This window comes from Balaenoptera borealis (genome assembly GCF_965194805.1).
Source record: "Balaenoptera borealis genome assembly, chromosome: 20".
Taxonomy (NCBI): Eukaryota; Metazoa; Chordata; class Mammalia; order Artiodactyla; family Balaenopteridae; genus Balaenoptera; species Balaenoptera borealis.
Window position 1 is genome coordinate 52,640,184 of NC_138879.1, and position 14,978 is coordinate 52,655,161.

Here is a 14,978-nt window from a genome sequence, read left to right on the forward strand (position 1 = left end):
CCAGATGCGAGTCACTTCCTGGGAGCCAGGAGCCCACCTCCTTCCCCAGCAGCTGCTGCCTTGGGGCTTTAGCTTTGTCCCTCTGAGGCTGGTCCCCAGAAATCAGGAGGGAAGGGAAGAGATGAGATTTTGTTGTCCTTTAGACAGGACACTGCTATCCAAGAAAGGAGCAGCAGGGGGCGTGAGTGGGTCATAGAGAGATGGAGCCCTTTGGGAAAAGGGGTGGAGGCAGCAGGGAGAAAGAAAAGGGGGCGGGGGAGAGCAGAGGGAAAAGGCTGCCTCCATCTCTCCTCATCTCGGCCCACTAACTGCGTTCCCAGACAAATGTGTCTTTACTCCATTAAACAGGAACTGGCTTGTGCTGGTCCCAGCTGGAAAGAACAGAGTGGGGAATATCTCTGCCCTTAAAGAATATATGGTGAGGGCTTCCCTGGTGGCGCAGTGGTTGAGAATCTGCCTGCCAATGCAGGGGACACGGGTTCGAGCCCTGGTCTGGGAAGATCCCACATGCCGCGGAGCTACTAGATCCGTGCGCCACGACTACTGAGCCTGCGCGTCTGGAGCCTGTGCTCCTCAACAAGAGAGGCCGCGATAGTGAGAGGCCCGCGCACCGCGATGAAGAGTGGCCCCCGCTTGCCGCAACTAGAGAAAGCCCTCGCACAGAAACGAAGACCCAACACAGCCAAAAAAAAAAAAAAAAAAAAAAAAAAAGAATATATGGTGACCCAGCCCTCAGCCCCAAGACCTCTGGAGAATCCTGGTGCCCCATCTTCTCCCTGGGGTACCCTCCTGCCTCAGCCCCCAGCTCCCTGGGAAACTTCATGCCCATCCCCCATCACCAGACCCCATGGGGATCCCAGTGTCCCAGGTTCCTAGGTTACAAGGATCTTCCTACCAGTAACCCAGGCAACAGGGTGAGTCACTTTTTGGACCTGCTGTCCCCCTTCTACAAGGATTAGCCAGGACCTAAATGACCCCAGAGAGTCTCTGGGTTGGAAGACACATCCTAGGCCCCTCCTTGGACCCTCACAATCTCAAGTTTGCAAGTCTATAGCTGCCTCCTTCCCGTCAGAGTGTTTTGCAGGAGAGTCCTCAGCATGTCCAGAGAGCCCAAATTCAACTCTGGTCCCTGGGCAATGTTCAGGGTCAGCCTGGGCCACTTGAATAAGTTCATTCAACTGATATTTACTGAGCACCTACTGTGTACCAGGCACTGTTCTAGACACTGAGAATGCATTGATGAAAAGGATAGACACAATCCCTGCGCTTATGAAGTTCACAGTATAAGAGAGGAGAAAGCCAGATAGTCCATAAACAAAAATAAATAAGCAAGGTTATTTCAGATAGTGGTTGTCTCTATAAAGGGAATAAAACCCTGTAGTAGAATCAAGGGTGGTAGGGGAGGGGCAGCATTAGCCGGGTGGTCAGGGAAGGCTTCTCTGAGGCAGTGTCACTTGAGCAGAGACCTGAATAGAAACCTGAAAAGAAACCAGTCTTGTGGGGGTCTCGGGTATGAGCAAGCCAGTGGGGAGAGAGGCTCAAGGGCTTGAACACACCTGGTCCCCACCAAGGGGGTTGTTCTGAGTGGCAACTTCCTGGCCTTGTGTCCCTGAGGAATCTCCCAAGGGCTAGCTTTTCTCTCCTCCCTCTACCCCGTCCTGTCCAGGACACTGTGCTCCCAGCCTCTCTTTCTCCAGCCTGCCCTAGATTCCAAGATTCCTGATTACCATCCAGATCTGTCTACACTCTTTCATTAAGACTGACTCTGCTTTTACACAGACTCTGCCAGGCTCCCACCAAGGGCACCTACAATGCCAGCCCAGTGTCCCCTGCCTCTCCCACACCCCTAAAAACCATTCTGGAGCTTGACAGCATATGCTGTAGGCTCCAAGCCTGGTCTACCCACTCACTCCACCCTGTGTGTTACCTCTCTTCCCTTCCCTCCTTCCTTCTCTCTCTCTCTCTCTCCCTCTTTCTTTCTTTCAACTAACATTTATTGGACCCTGATAGTATGCCAAACACTGTGTTAGGTACTCCATAGGGACTCCAGAAATGAATAAGACTTGGTCCTGGCCCTGGAGAACAGGGGTCTGGGGAGAGAGATAGATATGTAAAATGATTTAATGGGGATCTCTTAGGAAGTGCCAGGAACTTGAACAAATGACTAAACCTCTTTACCTTTCAGTTTCCCCATCTACAAAATGGGCAAGTCACCCTACTCAGGGTTGCCGGGAGGGTTTGGTGGAATCATGTAAGTCAGATGTGTAGCACAGTGCTTGGCATATAGCAAGTGCTCCCTGTATGAGAGATGTTGCTCTTGTTTATATCATTAGCCTCCTGCATAGTTCTTGAAATATAAGTCTGAGCCTGCCGGGTGTGGAAGATAAGGAAGGGTGTGTGATGTGGCTGAACCGGGGGCAGGCTGAGATGGAATGAGGGCAGACTGGGAAGGCTCCTTGGGCCATGGGGTGAGAGGCCTTGTATGTCCTGCTGAGGAGTTGGGGCTTGATCTAGTCAGCGGAGGAACATCTGTGTTTCTTTCCTTTTTTTTAAATTGTGGTAAAATACACATAACATAAAATTTATCATCTTTATCTATCACCAATTTTTTGAGGAATTTACAATTTAATCAAGATATATTGAATACATGGATGAAATGAAAAGCCAACGGATAAAAAACATTTATACATTAGTTCCAGGTGGCATGGTTTAAAGTCAGGCTAAGTCTTTAACGGTTACAGAATACAAATATATACCTTCATAAAATCACACATACCTTCATCACATAAAATAAAGACACTCTAGGCCATTACACAGACCATGATAAATTGCAAGAAAGGAGAGGTGCTATAATAGTAAATTCAAGCCAGTCAGTTTTCCTCAGTCTTTTACCATCTTAACCATTTTTAAGTGTCCAGTTCAGTGGCATTAAGCTTCACAATGTTGTGCAAATATCACCACCATCCATCTCCAGAACTCTTCATCTTGTAAAACTGAAAGTCTGTACCCATGAAATAATAACCCCCTACTTTTCCTCCCCCTGCCCCCATATCTGTGTTTTGGAGCCCTCTTCTTTCCTTGTTCTTGTCTCTACAAAGACCCATCTTGCTGGGAACCCAAACAGCTGAGTCCCTGGGATTTGGTTGGTAGGGGGAAGGGAGTCATTGGGCACAGACCTAAGACAGGCTCTGGGTATGGGAGAGGGGGTGTGGGAGCTCTTATTCCCTTCTTCCTTTCTGGAGATGCTGGAGGAGGGCTGGGTTCCGGAAAGAGGTTGGAGGTTTGTAATGGCTCTTTGCCCCCTCACTCCTTCCTCAGCTTGTTTCCCTGTGAACACCAATGCTGCATGGAGTAGCGTGTTCTTTCCTCCCTACCCCCAACCCTCCTCATGCTGACCTCACCTTTAGGAGAAGGCATGGAAGGCAGCAACACTAGCTCAGCCTTACCCCAGAACTGCCCTAAAGGTACAGAAGACATTCATTCTTTCTTTTCCAAGTGAGCCTGGGGTACAGGGCAGAGACTGAACCAACAGTCTGGAGGCCATCTGCAGGCCTGTGTTTGCCAGGCTGTGTGTGTTGAGGGTAAGATCCAGGCCTCATCTCTCCAGATCGAGCCTGGCCCATTTCCGTGCTCCTTAACTGATGAAGGAAAAGGCAGGTTGCTTCCCTGAGGTTTCTCGTAGAAGGAGTCATTCCATGTTTAAGCCCAATTCAGCAACCAGGCATTATCTTCGGTAGCTCTGTGGGTTGCTTGGGTATGGAGGATATATAGAAAGCCTTGCTCTGAAAGAGCTTACAGTCTAGCTGAAAAGATAAAATACAAGAGTTTTCAGCCCAGTTGCTCAAGACAAAAACCTAGGCACTAGCCATGGTCATCATTCTACTTCCTAAATAGATTCTGAAGCCATCCTCTTGTCTCCATCTGCAAAGCTGCTGCCCTGGCCCAGGCCATCCATATCTCCCACCCGGACTGCTGCAAAGCCCTGCTACCTGGTCTCCTCGCTTCCCATGGTCCACTCTCACATGGCAGCCATGGTGATTTTCATTAAATTTAATCATGTCAATCCCTTGCTTAAAACCGTAGAATTAAGACTTCCCTGGCGGTCCAGTGGTTAAGACTCTGTGCTTCTACTGCAGGGGGCATGGGTTCGATCCCTGGTCGGGAAACTAAGATCTCATGTGCTGCACATTGCGGCCAAACAAACAAACAAACAACAACAAAAAACCCACAGAAAGGGCTTCCCTGGTGGCGCAGTGGTTGAGAGTCTGCCTGCTAATGCAGGGAATACGGGTTCGAGCTCTGGTCTGGGAAGATCCCACATGCCGCGGAGCAACTGGGCCCGTGAGCCACAACTACTGAGCCTGCGCGTCTGGAGCCTGTGCTCTGCAACAAGAGAGGCCGCGATAGTGAGAGGCCCACGCACCGCGATGAAGAGTGGCCCCCGCTTGCCACAGCTAGAGAAAGCCCTTGCACAGAAACGAAGACCCAACACAGCCATAAATTAATTAATTAATTAATTAAAAAAAAAAAAAACCCACAGAAAAATCCTAAAATTGTTTCTGTGATGGTTGGATTAAAATCCAAACTACTCCCTTTGGCGTACAAGGACCTGTTTGATTTGGCCTCTGCCTACCTCTCAGATCTCTTGCTGTACCAATCTTGCTGTCCCTCATTCAAGCCTAGCCTTTGCACTCACCCTTCCCTCCACCTGGAAAGCTCTTCCCCTACATGTCCCTATGGCTCCTTTGGGTTACTTGGGGCAATTAAAAATTATCTCCTCAGTAAGGCCATCCATGCCCATGCAGGCACTCTGGCACATCACCCTGTTTTATTTTTTTCTGCATAATATTAACATTATTTAATTTGTTTGTTTTTATTGTTTGTTGGAATGGGAGTCCCAGGAGCACAGGAACCAGAATAGTGCCTGGCGCTAAGCAAATGCTCATTAGGTACACATTGAATGAATGAATGGGAGTCGGGGCTGGACTCTGAAGGGTGGGCAGTCTTCCAGGATGCGGAAATAATATGGACAAAGGTGTAAAGTCAGGAGTAAGCACAGCCTGTCCCAGGAGTGGCCAGCTCAGCTCCAGCAGAGGACTAGTTGGGGCCTAGTGGCAAAGGAGGTTGGGGATACAGACTGGGTCTAGACATGGAGTACCCTGAAAGTTAGACTGAAGAATCAGGACTGCATCCTGCAAGGTCACAGGAAGCCACCGAAGACCTTTGAGCTGAGGGGTGGCCTAATTAAAACTGTATTTTGAGGGGCTTCCCTGGTGGCGCAGTGGTTGAGAATCTGCCTGCCAATGCAGGGGACACGGGTTCGAGCCCTGGTCTGGGAGGATCCCACATGCCGCGGAGCAACTAGGCCCGTGAGCCACAACTACTGAGCCTGCGCGTCTGGAGCCTGTGCTCCGCAGCAAGAGAGGCTGCGATAGTGAGAGGCCCGTGCACCGCGAGGAAGAGTGGGCCCCACTTGCCACAACTAGAGAAAGCCCTCGCACAGAAACGAAGACCCAACACAGCCAAAAGTAAATAAATTAAAAAAAATAAAATAAAATAAGGTACCGCTTACTTTAAAAAACAAAACAAAACAAAACAAAAAACAACAACAAAAAAACTGTATTCTGAGAAAATTAATCCAGAGTCTGCTGCAGAAGGGACTGAAGTAAGACCAGCTGCATAATTTGTGGGACCCAGTGCAATATGAAAATGTGGAATCCCTTGTTCAAAAAGCAGGAAAAAAGTGCCGTTCGGGTACTAAAATATAAAATATTTTCCTTTCTTCCATGGTTCTTCTCTCGACTTTTCATGATATTTTAAATTTATTTAATGTTATTCTAGATAAAGAAAATAACATTTTGGGGACTTCCCTGGTAGTCAGGGGTTAAGAATCCGCCTTCCAATTCAGGGGACTCGGGTTCGATCCCTGGTCAGGGAACTAACATCCCACATGCCGCAGGGCAACTAAGCCCACGCACTGCAACTACTGAGCCTGCGTGCTCTGGAGGCCGCGCACCACAACCAGAGAGCCTGCACGCCACAACTAAGAGCTGACGCAGCCTAAATAAATAAATATTGTTTAAAAAGAAAATAACATTTTTAAAAATAAATTTATTTATTTAGTTTTGGCTACATTGGGTCTTCATTGCTGCATGCGGGCTTTCTCTAGTTGCGGAGAGCAGGGGCTACTCTTCGTTGCAGTGCGCGGGCTTCTTATTGCGGTGGTTTCTCTTGTTGTGGAGCATGGGCTCTAGGCAGGTGGGCTTCAGTAGTTGTGGCTTGCGGGCCCTAGAGCGCAGGCTCAGTAGTTGTGAGCACGGGCTTAGTTGCTCTGAGACATGTGGGATCTTCCCGGACCAGGGCTCAAACTTGTGTCCCCTGCATTGGCAGGCGGATTCTTAACCACTGCACCACCAAGGAAGTCCCAGATAATGATTCTTTTTTTTTTTTTTTTTTTACATTTGTTATTTATGGCTGTGTTGGGTCTTCGTTTCTGTGCGAGGGCTTTCTCTAGTTGTGGCAAACGGGGGCCACTCTTCATCGCGGTGCGCCAGATAATGATTCTTAACAGGAGGTCTTTCGAGGCCCATGTACCTCCCTACTAGACTGTGGGTCTCTGGAGCCCTGTGAGAACCACGACTTTACCTCCCCAGCGGTGGGTTGCACAAGGTCTCTAGTAGGTGCTCAATAAATGTCTGTTGACCCAAATGGGCAAATGAGAAGGAGAGTTCAGACATGGGGGTGGGAGGAGGCAGAACACCTAAGCAGATGGGGCTCCAGGGCTGGGGTCTCAGGGCAGTATTGGGGGCTGGGAATGCGGTGTTGGAAGGCCTTTTTTGTCCCCCTAATATTTACTTGGTCGCGTCAGGTCTTAGTTGTAGCAGGCGGGCTCCTTAGTTGCGGCATGCACGTGGGATCTAGTTCCCTGACCAGGGATGGAACCAGGGCCCCCTGCATTGGGAGCGCGGAGTCTTAACCACTGCGCCACCAGGGAAGTCCCTGGAAGGGTTTCATGAGAGATGTGGTGGGAAAGCAGGGAAGCCCCCAGGCTTGGGGAGAAGCACGTGGTGGGAGAAGCGGCAGTGGGACTGGAGTAGGAGGTGTCGGGGGGATTGGTAGCGGCTCCCATAGGGGGAATTTCCCTCCTGTGGTGGCCTCTATTGATCTCTTTGAGGCCTGTTCTAGCTTCCAGCCCACCTGGTGTAGTACCTCAGCTGGTCTCTTCGATCTGTTTTTCTTGATCTCTGGCTCCTTCTCTATTCGTCTCACATTCTGCCCTGTCTCCTGGATATTAGTCTCTTTCTAACTCCCTGCCTGGGGCCCCCATCTCAGCATATATCTGCTTTCCTTTCTGTCTTCTGTGTCTCTCTGGGGTTACCTTACCCTCTACTCCGCCCGGACACGCCCTCTATCCTCTCCACCCACCCACATCTAGTCCAGTACCTGGGGTGGGGGTAAGGGAAAGACCTCTAGGTCCTGAAGAGGCGTCAGGGGGGCGGGCCCAATTCCTTTCTCCAAATTTGCATATGCATGAAGTCGCCCAGGCCAGCAGCGAGGAGGCGGGGCCTCTGGGGGGGTGGGAAGGGGGCGGGCACCCCCGGAGCCGCGGAGTATATAGACTGCGCGCCGCGGCTGCCGGCCCCGCACTGCTGAAGAGCGGAGCCTCCGCCCGGGGGACCCCTATCCCTGCCTGTCCCCCCCCAACTGCGCGTCCCCACCCCACCCCACCCCCGCGGCCGAGCCATCGCTGGTGTGGCGGTCTCCGCTAGGCAGAGAGCCTTGAACGGTCACCCGACCCCCCTCCACAGCCTCTTTGCATCTCGGATTTCGGGGCGGCCCCCTCCCCCACCTCTCCCTGCCTCTTTGCACCCCGATTTTTTATGCGCTTCTCTGGGGTTTTGCAGCCGTCTATTTTTGCATCCCTTTTCGTTTTGCTTCTGGGAGGTTTGGGGGGTGAAGCTGCGTTCGCACCCCTTCCCTTTTTATCCTCCCGTGCTCGGACAACCCCCCTTTTCATTGCAGTGGGGGGGGGCTAGGTTCTGTGCATCCTACGCCGCGCCGCCAGCACCCCGCACCGTGTGGCCCTGCGCCCCGGAATTTGCAGCAGCTGCATATCTGAGGGGGGGCTCTCCCTCGCCCCCGCTGCCTTTGCTTCCCGCGCGTTCTGGTGCGTGAGGGGGCTTCACGCGCCGCACCCCGGCTTCTCCGTAGCCCCCCGCCCCGCGCGGAACTCGCCCCCAGCCGTCAAGATGGTCATTCAGAAAGAGAAGAAGAGCTGCGGGCAGGTGGTTGAGGAGTGGAAGGAGTTCGTGTGGAACCCGAGGACGCACCAGTTCATGGGCCGCACCGGGACCAGCTGGGGTATGCGGGGCCGGCCGCGCGAGGGGTGGGGGGTCCGCCGGGCGACGCCCCGGGGACACGAGGTCCCGCCGGCGCAGCCCTAGCTCCCTTCCCGGGTCCCCGGCGTCCGGCCCCCCTGCCGGGCTCTGGGCTGGGAGGGCGCCGAATCGCCGGTCTAATCTCCCTGGCTGGCCGCTGCGGAGGCGGAGAAAGTAGGTCACTGCCGCCTTCCCGCCCCCCGCGGAGCCCCCTCGCTCGGGGGGTCGCGGGCTCTGAGCGCGTGTCCGCGCCGCGGCGCTCGCGCTCGCTGTCGGGGGCCGGTCAGCTCGGCACAGTCGCCCCCCTTCCCCAGAAGAGAGACCCTTCCCTCCCTCTGACTCTCACTAGCTAGCCAGGCCCGTCTATTTTTAGCTCGAGCCCACCCCTTGGACCCTGGGAACGTTCATGAGCGGGCGGGTCTTGGAGAGGTGGGGTGTGTGTTGGAGGGGGTTCTTCACAGCGGAAGTTGTCTGTGTCCTACTACCGGGTGTTTTGGAGCCTTCTGTGACTGCTTGGCGGGCGGGGGGCTGTTGCGCCGGGGTGACATTGGGAGGTTTTCGGGGCTGGGTGTTCGGCTCAGATGTCGCAGACGGAGGGAGTGGTCACTAGTGGTGAGACATGTACATCATCCGGCCCAGTGTGTCTGTGGGCTTGCGTGGCTTGGCTCCTTCCCCACCCATACCTTGGCGCCACTGGGGAGGCGTGGAGGGAGTTGCGTCTGGGTGAGGGTCCCGTGCTAGGCATAGGTGCCAGTGAGGGGTGGAATTCTTCCGAAAGGGATTTTCAAGCTGGGGAGTCGAAGCACAGGAGACATTGTGCGACACAGCTTACAGTTCATCCACACTAATTGAATGCTGTCCGCATTAGCCCAGCCACTTGGGGCACTTGAGGTGGGTCCGATGCAGTCCTTGCTGCAGGAAACTTGAAGTCCACTCCCTGGGACTGGAGGGATGGATCCACGAGTGCTTGGGAGAATCTGAGAAGGCTTCCTGAGTGAAGTGTCTTCTGAGATGGAAGGACTGGGGGTCAGGGCTGGTGGAAAGAGCAGGTGCTCACACTAGGCTGAGGAGTGACGGAGTGACGTGTCACATCCACCAAGGACCAGCTCTATGCCTGAAAGGCTATTGGAGGTCTACGTTTACTCCTGCCTCTGCCCTGGGTGCTGTGTGGGAATTGGGGGGTGGGGGGAACTGTTGAAGGTTCTGGACAGCTGTCTCTGAGAGACTTTGTAGCTTGGCAGGAGCCTCATTCAAGGTTTGGCTTTTGTGGGGCTCTGAGAGAGAGATTTTGCTATTTGAGTGTGGGCGTCCACACCCTGAGGGATGGGATAAGAGTTTGGCTGTGAATTGGGGCCAATGCCATCTTGAAAGTCATCGTGCTAGACAGGTTCAAGCATGAGTACCGATACAGTGGTATCAGATGTTGTGCCTTTTCAGGGCCACAAAGGTTGAGAAGTTGAGAACGAAATTTGTGGCAAAATGACTGCGGCCTGTACTAGGAGTTGTGCCAGCAACAAGAGTTTAGGTCTCTCGTGGCCTCCACAAGGTCGGGCTTCACTGTGCTGTGGGACCAGGAAGGGCTGGGAGTCATGGCTGGAAGCCAGACACAACTGCCGTTTTTCAGCTTGTCTCCTTTTGCTTCCAGGGGAAGGCTTCCCAAGGCTCTGCGATCCATTCCTGTGCAGAACCTCTGAGTGGGAGAGGGGTGTGTGGGGATAGGTCAGGTCATCGAGGGAGACCTGGAACCTGCTGACCCTGTTTCCTCCTCCTTAGCCTTTATCCTCCTCTTCTACCTCGTCTTCTATGGCTTCCTCACCGCCATGTTCACCCTCACCATGTGGGTGATGCTGCAGACGGTCTCTGACCATACCCCCAAGTACCAGGACCGACTGGCCACACCGGGTGAGTGATGAGGCTCCCCCACCAGCCACCCTAACTGCTCTCGTGCCCCCAGGTATCCAAAAGGAAAGCACAGGCTGAGAACTGTCAGCTCTTCTCAGAGGTTTGGTTCTGATGATCCAGTCACCATGTGCTGGGGAGTTCTTTTTTTTTAATTACTTATTTATTTTATTTTTGGCTGCGTTGAGTCTTCATTGCCCACGCAGGCTTTCTCTAGTTGCGGCGAGTGGGGGCTACTCTTCATTGTGGTGTGCGGGCTTCTCATTGCGGTGGCTTCTCTTGTTGCAGAGCACGGGCTCTAGGCGTGTGGGCTTCAGTAGTTGTGGCACACGGGCTCAGTAGTTGTGGCTCACAGGCTCTAGAGCACAGGCTCGGTAGTTGTGGCGCACGGGCTTAGTTGCTCTGCAGCATGGGGGATCTTCCTGGACCAGGGCTCGAACCCGTGTCCCCTGCATTGGGAGGTGGATTCTTAAGCACTGCGCCACCAGGGAAGCCCTGGGGAGTTCTTCTTGAAGTCTGCCTTCCCATTTCCCACACCTGAGAGCTCTGTGATCTGGGGAGGTGGCAGATGTTCACAGGAGATCTCCCTCCCGGGAAGACGATCTCGGATCTTCACCTGTCCCTCACCCTGGTGTTCCCTATGTCCATCTTTTTCCCTCTGTGTGTGGTCCCTCATCTTATATATACCCCTCACTCTCGCCTTTGTTGATTAGGCTTGATGATTCGCCCTAAGACTGAGAACCTTGATGTCATTGTCAATGTCAGTGACACTGAAAGCTGGGACCAGCATGTTCAGAAGCTCAACAAGTTCCTGGAGCGTGAGTATGGGGCTGGTGATGTGGCTGTGCAGGACCTCAGGGCAGGGGACTGGGGACCCTGGGAGCAGAACATGAGGCCTGTGACTCTCCCCCCACCCCCTTCCGTAGCTTACAATGACTCCATCCAAGCCCAAAAGAATGATGTCTGCCTCCCTGGGCGCTATTACGAACAACCAGATAACGGAGTTCTCAACTACCCAAAACGTGCCTGCCAGTTCAACCGGACCCAGCTGGGCGACTGCTCTGGCATTGGGGACCCCACCCACTATGGTTACAGCACGGGACAGCCCTGTGTCTTCATCAAGATGAACCGGGTACTCATGGCCTTAGTTCCCAGGGGGAACGGAGGAGGGAGCTGGGGCTACCATCTGCTGGCAGTTGCTTTCTTTTGCTGGGGCTCTTGGGCTTTGGGAGATTTTTAGATGTTTGAGTGGCTGAGAGAACAAGAGAGATGGGGCCATTGGAGGCTGAGATCGTGGTTGGAGGGCTGGATACTTGTGTCTTTGACAACTTCTTTCTTTAACCCTCACCACTCTCTCTCCTCGCTCCAGGTCATCAACTTCTACGCAGGAGCAAACCAGAGCATGAATGTTACCTGTGTGGGGAAGGTGAGTTTGTTGGGCCTTGTGCACCTGTTTGTCCTTCATGGTTTCCATGTCATTCACTCATCTCTCCCTGTCTTCTTTGCTCCCAGAGGCTCCATCACTCTAGGGACAAGGGGGTAAGAGTCGGCTCCAGTATGGCTCAAACTCCAAGGGGCTGCCACCCGTCTTGCTTCTCTCTAGGATGCAGAAGTCTGCTCTTTTGTGTGGATAGACACCTCCTTCCTGACTCCACCCAAACCCCTGCTTCTGGCTTCTCTCCCTAATCCTTCCATGTTCTCCTCTATTCCCTGACCATGTCTTCTGCTCTCCATCCCATGTCTCTCCTATCCCTCAGTTCTTTTTAGGTATCTGGTAGCTGCTGATCTGTAAGCACCACCTGCCACCACTAAGTTGTCCTTGGAACCCTGCTCCCCCCACCTCTGTCCTCTCTAGGAACTTCCCGCCCCTCTTCATTCATCCCCCTCCTTGTTTCCTACTGAGTCCTTACTCATTTATCTGTTCTCTCTTGGCTCCGCTCCAGAAACCGATTCCTGAGGATGGGGTAAGAATTTGGGGTGGGAGGGCAGTAGGAGGCTTCAGGCTCATTAGCGCCCTGGAGGCCTTCCCAGTCTGATGGAAGAGACGGGACACCCGCTCCTGCGCACGCGCAAACGCACCAGCCTCCGCGCTCAAGGGATACGGATATGAGACAGGATAATGTGGGGGTGAAGGAGGAACAAAGGGAAGTCTGGCGAGCGTCTGGGTTCCCTCACATGCTCTCCCCCACCCTCCTGCGCCCCCCACAGCGAGATGAAGATGCTGAGAATCTCGGCAACTTCGTCATGTTCCCTGCGAACGGCAACATCGACCTCATGTACTTCCCCTACTACGGCAAGAAGTTCCACGTAAGTCCCGTGGGAGGCCGGGTGCTGGCTCCTGCAGGGGAGCGGGGCCCTGGGGAGGAGGCCGAGTTGCCGCGGGCCTGGAGCCTCGCTCTCCTCCTCTGGCCCAGGTGAACTACACGCAGCCCCTGGTGGCCGTGAAGTTCCTGAATGTGACCCCCAACGTGGAGGTGAACGTGGAGTGCCGGGTCAACGCCGCCAACATCGCCACTGACGACGAGCGCGACAAGTTTGCTGGGCGCGTGGCCTTCAAACTCCGCATCAACAAAACCTGAGGCCCCTTCCTCCCGCCCCCACCTCTTTCCTACGGATGCTTCTGGAATATCCCTGACCCTGCCTGATCCCTCCCTCACCCACCCCAAAGGTATTTTTTATAACAGAGCTCTGGCTTGTCTGAGTCCCTTTTCCTTTACTTCTGAACCCGACCTGATGTCTGTCGTGATTCCCTGGCTACGCACATTTTCCACTATCTTCTTCCCACGCTAGCTCAGTCAGGGACAGGGAGATGGGACCCCAAGGCGGTCACAGAGGAGTTGGGAGCCTTTCTAGTCGTGGTGTAGCTGTGAGTGGGGTGTCCTCACAGCTACCCACCTGTCCTGCCCTCTTATCCCCTGAGAGCTATAGAAAATGCCCACCCACCCACCTACACACACATCTCATTTCGCCCCTTACTTCCAGACACTAAGGTGGCGCTCAATTCTGTTTTTTAAATTGAAGGAGAATTGACTTACAACACTACGTTAGTTCCAGGTGCACAGCATAGGGATTTAATATTTCTGTACGTTAGAGTGGTCACCAGTGTGGCCCTCTATCCCTCCATTCCAGCTCAGCTGCTGTCACCTTCCTCTGTCTGCCACGCCTTCTGCCTGTCTACGACAGTCGCTGTCTCAGTGGCTTTTGACTTGTCTGGCTTCTCTGGCCGGTCTTTCCCCACTTCTCCATCCCCATTCCCTCCACTGAAAGGGGGACCGTTTGTAATTGAGGACCGGGTGGCTCTGTGGCCTTTTCCCTTTTTCCTGGCACATCTGGCTTCTCACCCCACGTTGACTACGTGAGCTGGGAATGAGGGTCTGAAGGAGAAGTCCATGTTGGTTCTTGAAAATTCTCTTCGTAGCGCCTCCTGTCACCCAGCTAGGCACTCAGAGGGGCGGGGTTGACCTAGGCTGAATGTCCACTTTGTTTTTGCCGATGGCTCCCTTCCCCCTGTTCGCTTTCCCAGAATATCCTGCAAGTTCCACTTCCCAGGCGCCCTGGGGGAGGGGCAGCCATTTTGGCTAGGTCCCCAGTGGCCACCTTGGAAACGTCAGCTGGCTATGGGACTATTCCACCTCCTTCCCCTGGGCCCAGATATGCCCCCACCATTCTCTCTCTGGCTTCTCTTAGCAAGTTATCAACTAATCACTAACTCCTTCCCTTTTCTCTGCATGCCAGCCTGAAAATTGCAAATACCTCCTCCATCTAAGGCTCTGAATTTCTTGGCTCCATCTCCTTCAGACCCCTTTGCCTTCTTAAACAACCCCATAGTGCCCATAGAATGTTAAATGAGGGACTGCCTGTGATCTTGAGTTATAGAGGCATTTTAACTCTCTTTTCCCACGTCCTTCACTTCCTCACCTCTGACTTCCTTTTTTTTTGATGCTGCAGCTTCCACACCCCACCCACAGATGGACTCTCCTCTGTTTTTCTCTCGCTGGATCTGAGTCTCTTCCCTTTGGGTCCCCATGTTTTCCTGCACTCCCCTCACCCCAGTGGTCTCTCTCTGCAGTTATTTAATGCCTGTGTCAGATCTACTGTAAAAAGAGGATAAAGTACAATAAAATGAGAGCAATTATATATATAAATATATATCATACAGGGAGCCCTGTGTGCAGGTTGTTCCTTTCTGAGCATTTGGAAGAGCCCTGGGAAGGGGGTGGGGGGTGGATTTGGGTGACCTGGGAGTTACCCAGCCCTGGGGGGGCCCCTCCCCAGCTTTGATCTCTTCCATCCAGTGTCCAACCTCCTAGATTGCTCCATCACGTATACCATCTTGAGATCACTCAATACAAGACAGGCAAGAAGACTACGTCCTTTCCTACAGCAATACTTATAAAGTGCCTACTATGTGCGTTCTAGGCACCAGGAAGACACACTTATGAAAGAGGCAGAGTTCCTGCCCCCAAGGAACTCCCCAGTTTAACAGGAGAGGGGAGGAGCACACGAGAAACTCTCAAACCAGGTAGACATAAATGTATTTCCAGGAAGGGGAGAAAGCTGGTGAGGACAAAATTCAGAGTGGTCACCAACTCCCTGTGGGGGCTTCGAAGGGCTTAAAGGATGTCGTGGTTTTGGGGGGAGAGACTAGCATCAGCAAATGCCCGGAGACAGATGAGGAAAATTGACCAGAAGAAACAGATC

The 14,978-nt window shown here is 53.1% G+C and overlaps 1 protein-coding gene across 1 annotated transcript; it reads left to right on the plus strand.

Moving 5' to 3' along the window:
- The first annotated feature begins 7,640 nt into the window (after positions 1-7,640).
- On the plus strand, positions 7,641-14,439 carry ATP1B2 (ATPase Na+/K+ transporting subunit beta 2). Its single transcript, XM_082373609.1, has 7 exons — positions 7,641-8,361; positions 10,152-10,280; positions 10,991-11,095; positions 11,204-11,409; positions 11,647-11,703; positions 12,486-12,584; positions 12,692-14,439. The coding sequence occupies exons 1-7, from the start codon at positions 8,250-8,252 to the stop codon at positions 12,854-12,856; spliced, it is 873 nt and encodes a 290-aa protein (XP_082229735.1). The 5' UTR covers positions 7,641-8,249; the 3' UTR covers positions 12,857-14,439.
- Positions 14,440-14,978: the final 539 nt, after the last annotated feature.